The 9,456-nt window shown below is 42.9% G+C and overlaps 1 protein-coding gene across 1 annotated transcript; it reads left to right on the forward strand.

Annotated features, from left to right (window-relative positions):
• Positions 1-8,175: 8,175 nt before the first annotated feature.
• On the forward strand, positions 8,176-9,180 carry LOC100344316 (small ribosomal subunit protein uS2-like). The gene has a single exon (XM_051850145.2). It carries the CDS (start codon positions 8,247-8,249, stop codon positions 9,132-9,134), a length of 888 nt encoding a protein of 295 aa, XP_051706105.2. The 5' UTR covers positions 8,176-8,246; the 3' UTR covers positions 9,135-9,180.
• The last annotated feature ends 276 nt before the right edge of the window (positions 9,181-9,456 follow it).

A 9,456-nucleotide genomic window follows, 5' to 3' on the forward strand; every position in this document is an offset into this window, starting at 1 on the left:
GATATCCAAGTTGAATTGAGTGCCAGGGTTTGTTTCCCCCCCTCAAATCTGGCAACTCTCCTGGAGGCAGACACACTACTTCTATTCTCAATAGCTGTGGTTTCACACTAAGAATTATTTTATGAGTCCCTACACTATGTGGTATGGCAAAGTTTAGAAAATTTATCTCCCTGGCTATGAATTGGGTCCCCTCCCCATCTACTACTTATTAAATAGCTATGAAATCCAGGTTTCATCATTGAATATGCTAGGATACCCTTATAAGATACTATCGCCACTGTCTATTTTTTCTTGGTTATATGAGAGGTGAACTTCATTGTGGGTTTTTGGACAGGAATCTGTGGGATTAGACCAATGAAATCAAATATGACAGGGTTGCGGTACCTGTATTAGAGGTCTCCTTTCTTACAAGGTCACCAAGCTTAAGTGTGAGATTGTTGTACCTTCCCTTTCTCTGTTGTTTTGTGCTACATTTCTTATCTGCTTAAGGGAACAAGAACTAGGAAATCTAAATTTCACAGGTCAAAGTAATTTTTTAACTTTGGTTTAGTATTTTCAACACTGCACAATGAATTATTCACTAAGTTAATACATATTTTTGAAAGTATCTCTATATCCAAGCAATGTCTTTAGAACCATGGATGCTACATAATTGAACAAAATTGACATGATGGGAAGAGGATAAATAGCAGACAGGGTAAAATTTTCTTGTAAAATACTTGGAATATTGGTGCCCTCTTGTGGCTCTAGGTTGCCTCACCCTATATGTGACATTGCTACTGCTGCTGACATTCCTCTGTCGGGGTCTGTCAGATGACCCCGTTCAGAATCTAGAAGACCCCAACAACTCACATAAGGGCGGAGTTCCTGGAAGAGTCTGCAATGGATGTTTCCTATAGGCAGCTCATTCCCAGGGAAATCAGGGACGTGTAAAAGAAAAGGAAAGATGGCTGGCGCCGCAATAGGCTAATCCTCCGCCTGAGGCGCTGGCACCCCGGGTTCTAGTCCCGATCAGGGCGCTGGATTCTGTCCCGGTTGCCCCTCTTGCAGGCCAGCTCTCTGCTGTGGCCCGGAAGTGCAGTGGAGGATGGCCCAAGTGCTTGGGCCCTGCACCCAGATGGGAGACCAGGAGGAAGCACCTGGCTTCTGGCTTCGGATCAGTGTGGTGCATTGGCCGCAGCGCGCAGGCCGCGGTGGCCATTGGAGGGAGAACCAATGGCAAAGGAAGACATTTCTCTCTGTCTCTCTCTCTCTCACTGTCCACTCTGCCTGTAAAAAAAAAAAAAAAAGAAAAGAAAAAAGAAAAGGAAAGATGATCATGTCCCAGGGAAACACCCATCCCCAGGAGAGGAAGACACCCGTGGGCTCCCTGTTGGTCAAGTCCACTCTTGTCCCCAAGAGTGAACAAACAGAACTGTGAAGTATGGTTGGGTATTGTCCCAGATTTACTCATCAGAAAAGTGATTCCATTTCCATGCGAAACATCCTTAAAGGGTCAGAATGAGGATGACTACTGACAGGTTCTTTTTATTTCTTTTTTTTTTTTAAGATTTATTTTTATTTATTTGAAAGACAGAGTTACAGAGAGGTAGAGGTAGAGGTAGAGACAGAGAGAGAGGTCTTCCATCTGCTGATTCACTCTCCAGATGGCTGCAACAGCCGGAACTGCGCCGATCTGAAGCCAGGAGCCAGGAGCTTCCTCATCTCCCACGCAGGTGCAGGGGCCCAAGGACTTGGGTCATCTTCTACTGCTTTCCCAGGCCATAGTAGATAGCTGGATTAGAAGAGGAGCAGCCAGGACTAGAACTGGTGCCCATATGGGATGCTGGCACTCCAGGCTAGGGCTTTAAACTGCTGTGCCACAAAGCCGGCTCCTTCATTTCTTTTTATTTTGTTTTATTTATTTATTTGAGAGATAGAGTTATAGACAATGAGAGGGAGAGACACAGAGAAAGATCTTCAATCCTGTGGTTCACTTTCCAAACAGCCACAACGGCTGGAGCTGCACCGATAGGAAGCTAGGAACCAGGAGCTTCTTCCAGGTCTCCCACCTGGATGCAGGGGCCCAAGGACTTGGGCCATCTTCTACTGCTTTCCCAGGCCATAGCAGAGAGCTGGATGGGAAGTGGAGCAGCTGGGACTTGAACCAGCGCCCATATGGGATGCTGGCACTGCAGGCGGCAGCTTTACCTACTATGCCACTGCGCTGGCCCCAAATTACCATCTTTATATAATCAAGATCATTGCATATTATTATATCTTTATATTATACTTTCAAATATGACCTTATAATACATTCCTAGGTCACAAAAATTTTTCTTCAACCATTTGGATCAGACCTTTAAGATGTAGAAAACAAAAGCAAAAGTAGATAAATGGGATTTTATCAAAGTAAAGAGCTTTGACACAGAAAATGAAACAATCAACAGAACCAAAAGACAACATACAGAATGCAAATATTTGCAAGCAAAACATCTGACTAGAGGTTAATGGCCAGAGTAGATGAAGAACTCAAACAACTCAGTAAACACTCAACTAAATAATCTAATTAAAATTGGCAGTAGACCTAAACAGACATTTCTCAAAGAAAGACATACAAAAGCCGACTAGTACATGAAGAAGTGTTCAACATCACCAATCATCAGGGAAATTAATCAAACCACAATGATATATCACTTCACTACAGTTAGATTGGCTACTATGAAATAAACAAAACAAGATAGTAAGTACTGGCAAGGATAGGAGAGCAGGGAAATCCAATACATTGTAGTTGGGTCCGTAAATCAGCACAGCCATTGTGGAAAACAGTATGCATTTTCCTCAAAAAACTAAAAACAGAACTACCATATGATCTAGTAATCCTGCTATTAGATTTATGTATCCAAAGCAAGTGAAATCATCATATCAAAGAGATACCTGTATGCCCATGTCTATTGCAGTATTGTTTACAATAGACAAGATAGGGAATCAAGATGAATGGACCAAAATGTGGTCTTCATCCACCATGAAATAGTATTCATCCAGGAAAAGGATGGTATGTTGCCATCTGTGGCTACAGGGGCAGAACCAGAGGACGTTATTCTAGGTGAAGTAAATCAGGCACAGAAAGGCAAATACTACATCATGTCACTCACCCGGGGAAACTTAAAAAGTCCAACCTGCCCTGTCTTCTGGGGCCACCATGAGCGCCCTGCAGGGCATTGGGGAGCAGTTCAAGCTGGAGCCTGCGCAGAGGATCAAGGTCTCCCTGGCAGCCTCGGACTTCAACACGACTGCCTGCACAACACCTGCCAAGGACGCCCTGCTGGAGGGCGCTCCATGGGAAACAACCTCCTCCCAGAGCCCGGATCTTGCTTTCCTCTGAATTGCAAGCAGGAAGTGCACTGACAAAGTTCACAAGGTGATGAATGGTGAAACGGAGTAGAATTTTATATAACAATGGCCTGATTCCTGTGGTGAGGACAAGCAAAACCCTTCCACCAAATACAGCAAGTCATGCCTCTTCCTTAAGTGAAAAATTGTTGTTTCTAAGCCTGGAATATGTTTTATATACTGGATATTTACACTTTAAGGAGAACTCATTTTTGTTTGTTAAAAAATTGAGTATTTGTAAGATTTTTATACCATAATAAAATTATTTTCTCATGAATTTACAATCACTAAGTAAAGATAAGAGCATCTAAAATTAGAGCGCAGAGTAGGGTTTACTAACCAAATAATGTCTCGATTTTTCTAAATCAGAGAAAAAAAAAGATTGTTTCACTTTTAACATAAACGTGGAAGATCTTTCTTAGCAAATTTTTTCGGAAAGATTAATGTTATGTTGCGCATTAGGTTGCCCATTCTGTGTATCAAGCAGGTTTGATCTTTGTCTTTCTAAGTTCACTTAGTTTATAGTTGTAGTTGTACTTTTCAGAAAGGTATTACTGCATGCCTTTGAAAAATGTTTAAAATGTGACCTACATACAAGCATTGTAAATGGTTAAAAACAAAGTAATGTGAAAATCTTATAACCTAAAATAATTCTTCATGTCAGAAATGTTCTACTTTGTTGATGTGCCTTTGATTTAAAGTGGGACACTTTTAGGATACTTTGTCTTTGTAATAATGTTTTTTATTTTTTTTAAGATTTTATTTATTTATTTGGAAGGTAGAGTTACAGACAGTGAGAGGGAGAGACAGAGAGAAAGGTCTTCCATCTGTTGGTTCACTCCCCAAATGGCTGCAATGGCCGGCGCTGTGCTGATACGAAGCCAGGAGCCAGGAGCTTCCTCATCTCCCACAAGGGTGCAGGGGCCCAAGGACTTGAGCCATCCTCCACTGCTTTCCCAGGTCATAGCAGAGAACTGGATGGGAAGAAGAGCAGCCAGTACTAGAACCAGTGTCCATATGGGATGTCGGCGCCACAGGTGGAGGATTAACCCACTGTGCCACCATGCCAGCCCCTGTAATAATGTTTGAAGAGCTTGGAAATAAAAATTTATGCTTAATTAGTCATTTAAAAAAGTCTAACTTACAGAAACAGAGAACAAATTTGTGATTGCCGGAGATGGAGAGTAGACCCGTTAGAGAAATATTGGTAAAAAGACACAAAATTTCAGGAGGAATACCTTCCAGAGGTCTACTGTACAGCATGTGACTGTACTTAATACAATATGTTGTGTACACAAAAACTGCTAAAAGAGTACATCTTAAGTCTTCTCATCACAAAAATTAAGAATATGGGGTATTGTGCATATTAATTAGCTCAACCTAGCAACTCCACACTGAATATGTATTTCAAATCTTGTTGTATTAAAAAAAACCACAATTTTATTTGTCAATAAATAAAACAGATGGAGACTAACATTAAATAAAATGTTACAAAAGGAAAAAAATCTGAGATGATAACAACAAAACACATTATACAGGGGGTAATGTTGTGGCATTGACGCAATGTTGGGATCCCATATCCAAGGAGTGGTTTGAGTTTTGGCTGCTCCACTTTTTTTTTTAAAAGATTTATTTATTTATTTGAAAATCAGAGTTACTCATAGAGAGAAGGAAAAGCAGAGAGAGAGAGAGAGAGAGAGAGAGAGAGAAAGGTCTTCCACGCTCTGGTTTACTCCCCAATGGGTCACAATGGTTAGAGCTGCACTGATCCGAAGCCAGGAGCCAGGAGCTTCTTCCCGGTCTTCCCATGCAGGTGCAGGGGCCCAAGGACGTGGGCCATCTTCTACTGCTTTCTGAGGCCATAGCAGAGAGCTGGATCAAAAGTGGATCCGAAGCTGCATCAGACTCCAGCTGGTACCCATAGGGGATGCTGGCACTGCAGGTGGTGGCTTTACCCACTATGCCACAGTGCCGGCCTCTGCTCCACTTTCAATCCAGCACCTTGCCAACGTGCCTAGGAAAGCAGCAGAAGATGAGATGGTCCCTGCCACCCACATGGGAGACCAGAATGGAGTTTCTGGCTCCTGGCTTCTGTCTGGGCCAGCTCCAACTGTTGGGGGCCAACCAGCAGATGGAAGATATTTCTCCACCTGCCCCTCTGTTTCAAGTAAATAAAAATAAGATCTTTTTAATGCACACTCTGGGAGGCAGCAAGTGGTAGCTCAAGTAGCTGGGTCCCTGTCACCTACATGAGAGACCCAGATTACATTCCTGGCTCCCTGGCTGTTGTGAGAACTTGGGGGATATACTAATAGATGTCTAGCTCTTTCCTTTTCTCTGCTTGTCAAATAAAATTAAAAAATGAAAAATATCGAATTATTAATGCAAACTTATGCCTTAAGAAACAATATGAATAGTTAGAAAAAAAAATCAAATTAAATCCAAAACAAGCAGAGGAAGAAGATAAGAAAAACAAAAATGGAAATAAATAAAGCAGAAATAGAAATCAATAGAAAGGGGCTGGCTCCATGGCACAGTCAGTTAATCCTCTGCCTGTGGCGCTGGCATCCCATATGGGCACCAGTTGGAGTCCCGGCTGCTCCTCTTCCAATCCAGCTCTCTGCTATGGCCTGGGAAAGCAGTGGAGGATGGCTCAAGTCATTGGGCCGCAGCACCCACATGGAAGACCCTGGGGAGGCTCCTGGCTTCTGGCTTCAGATTGGCACAGCTCCGGCCATTGTGGCCATCTGGGGAATGAACCAATGGAAGGAAGACCTTTCTCTGTCTCTCCCTCTCTCTGTAACTCTGTATTTCAAATAAATAAATAATCTTTAAAAAAGAAATCAATAGAGGAAGCTAATGAAACAAAAAGCTAGCTCCCTGAAAATATTAGAGAGTTTACACTGTGTGTGTGTGTGTGTGTGTGTGTGTGTGTTTCAGAGAAAGAGAAAAAAAGAGAAAGAACATCAGCTGAATAAGAGGTGTGGAGAGTACTGAGCATCACCCTCACCCCCCGATACACACACACACTCACCTGCACTCTGGTTTGCCTGCTCCCTCTCCCTGGCTTGCTGGGGTAGAGAGGTTGGGGGGACTCCTGAAAGATTGGCATGGAACTCCCTGTTTGCTCTTTCTGGCCCTCTCTCCCTTAATAAAGCCCTCATGTTCCTGTGTATTTTTCTCACTCTATAATAAATCTAAAACAAAACAAATAAAAAAGAGAAATATTTATAATGGAATTCTACAAACAACTATAAAAATCAGAATAACAGATTAAATGGACAAAAACTCAGTTAAGAAGAAATGGGAAAATAAAATCTAAATAAGCCTAAAAATAAAAGTAAAAAGATGGTATTAATAATTAAAAACTTTACCTGCTGCGGTGTAGCAGGTAAAGCCACCGCTTGCAGTGCCCATATCCCATATGGGCGCCGTTTTGAGACCCGGCTGCTCCACTTCCAATCCAGCTCTCTGCTATGGCCTAGGAAAGCAGTAGAGGAAGGCCCAAGCCCTTAAGCCTGAACGTGCATGGGAGACCTGGAAGAAGCTCCTGGTTCCTAGCTTCAGATTGGCGCAGCTCTGGCAGTTGCAGCCAATTGAAGAGTGATCCAGCGGATGGAAGACTTCTCTTTCTCTCTCTACCTCTCCTCTCTCTGTGTAGCTCTAACTTTCAAATCTTTAAAAAATTTAAAAATTTGATACTTACCTGATTACTCAATAAATGCATAACAGGAATTGCACAAAATCCAGTATCCTTTGTAATAAAAGAAACAACAAACTAGGCATAGAAGGAAAGTTCCTTAATCTGATAAAAGAAATCTGCAAAAATCACACAATTAATATCTCCCTTAACAGTGTAAGAATGAATATGGCCGGCGCCGTGGCTCAATAGGCTAATCCTCCACCTTGCGGCGCCGGCACACCGGGTTCTAGTCCCGGTCGGGGCGCCGGATTCTGTCCCGGTTGCCCCTCTTCCAGGCCAGCTCTCTGCTATGGCCAGGGAGTGCAGTGGAGGATGGCCCAGGTGCTTGGGCCCTGCACCCCATGGGAGACCAGGAAAAGCACCTGGCTCCTGGCTCCTGCCATCGGATCAGCGCGGTGCGCCGGCTGCAGCGGCGGCCATTGGAGGGTGAACCAACGGCAAAGGAAGACCTTTCTCTCTCTGTCTCTCTCTCTCACTGTCCACTCTGCCTGTCAAAAATAAAAAAAAAAAAAAAAAAAAAAAAGAATGAATGTTTTACCCTTAAGATCAGGAACAAGACAAGGCTATCTGTTTCAATATTATATTAGAGAGACTGCACATGGCAATTAAACAAGAAAATGAATGAAATATATGACTATTGGTTAGGAAGAAGTAGAATAATCTCTCTTTAGATGTCACTATTTTATAAATAGAAAATTCTAGAGCCCATTAAAAACTATTGAGGAATAATAAATGAGTTCAGCAAGATTGCAGACTAAAAGATTAATACACAAAATAGCAATTGTATTTTTGCAGACTAGCAATGAACAATCCAAAATAAAATAATTGTATTTATAATATTACAAAAAATCTGAGAATAAATTTAACAAAAAATGTAAGACATATACACTGAAAAATTTTAAAATGATGTTCAAAGATATTAAAAAATATCTAAACAAATGGAAAGACAATTCATGTTCATGGATTGGAAAATTTATTACTATTCCCCACATTGATTTGTTGATTCAGCATGATCCTTATTAGATTCTCAGTTTCTGACTCTTTTTTTTTTTTATCAATTCATAAGCTGATTTTAAGTCGTATATAGAAATTAGCTTTCCGCGCTACCCGGCGAGGGGTCCATACGGCATTGTTTTTGATTCCCGGCGTAACTTAAGGGGAAGCTGTCACAATGTCCGGAGCCCTTGATGTCCTGCAAATGAAGGAGGAGGATGTCCTCAAGTTCCTTGCAGCAGGAACCCACCTAGGTGGCACCAACCTTGACTTCCAGATGGAACAGTACATCTACAAAAGGAAGAGTGATGGCATCTACATCATCAATCTGAAGAGGACCTGGGAGAAGCTGCTGTTGGCGGCTCGTGCTATTGTGGCCATTGAAAACCCTGCTGATGTCAGTGTGATATCCTCCAGGAACACTGGCCAGAGAGCTGTGCTGAAGTTTGCTGCTGCCACTGGAGCTACTCCCATTGCTGGCCGCTTCACATCTGGAACCTTCATTAACCAGATCCAGGCAGCCTTCTGGGAACCACGGCTTCTGGTGGTTACCGACCCTCGGGCTGACCACCAGCCTCTCACGGAGGCATCTTACGTGAACCTGCCTACCATTGCTCTGTGCAACACAGACTCGCCTCTGAGCTACGTGGACATTGCCATCCCGTGCAACAACAAGGGAGCCCATTCAGTGGGTCTGATGTGGTGGATGCTGGCCCGGGAGGTTCTGCGCATGCATGGTACCATCTCCCGTGAACACCCCTGGGAGGTGATGCCTGGGCTCTACTTCTACAGAGATCCTGAAGAGATTGAAAAAGAAGAGCAGGCTGCCGCTGAAAAAGCTGTGACCAAGGAGGAGTTTCAGGGTGAATGGACGGCCCCAGCGCCCGAGTTCACTGCTACTCAGCCGGAGGTTGCTGACTGGTCCGAAGGCGTGCAGGTGCCCTCTGTGCCTATTCAGAAGTTCCCCACTGAAGACTGGAGTGCTCAGCCTGCCACTGAAGACTGGTCTGCAGTGCCCACTGCTCAGGCCACCGAGTGGGTGGGAACAACCACTGAGTGGTCTTAGGCTGCTTGTCACGCGATCTCACGCAAACATGGAAATGAGGTTGACGGAAAATAAACATCAGTTTCTACAAAAAAAAAAAAGTTGTATATAGAAATTAAATGTACCCAGAATAGCCAAAATAATTCTATAAGAGAAGAACAGGAATTCACAATTCAGTGTTCCAAAACAACATGAAGTTACAATAATCAACACAAGGGGGCACTTGCATAAAGAGCATAGATCAAAGGAACTGGATTGAGAATCCAGAAACAAACTGTTATATGAATGGTCTGATTCTCAATAAATATGTCAAAATTTTTTATTTTATAAATAATGATTTTAT

This window comes from Oryctolagus cuniculus, chromosome 9 (assembly GCF_964237555.1).
Source record: "Oryctolagus cuniculus chromosome 9, mOryCun1.1, whole genome shotgun sequence".
NCBI classification, from domain to species: Eukaryota; Metazoa; Chordata; class Mammalia; order Lagomorpha; family Leporidae; genus Oryctolagus; species Oryctolagus cuniculus.

Bases quoted from the DNA above. Each gene is read 5' to 3' on its own strand.
- LOC100344316 (XM_051850145.2), top strand. From the start codon at position 8,247: ATGTCCGGAGCCCTTGATGTCCTGCAAATGAAGGAGGAGGATGTCCTC.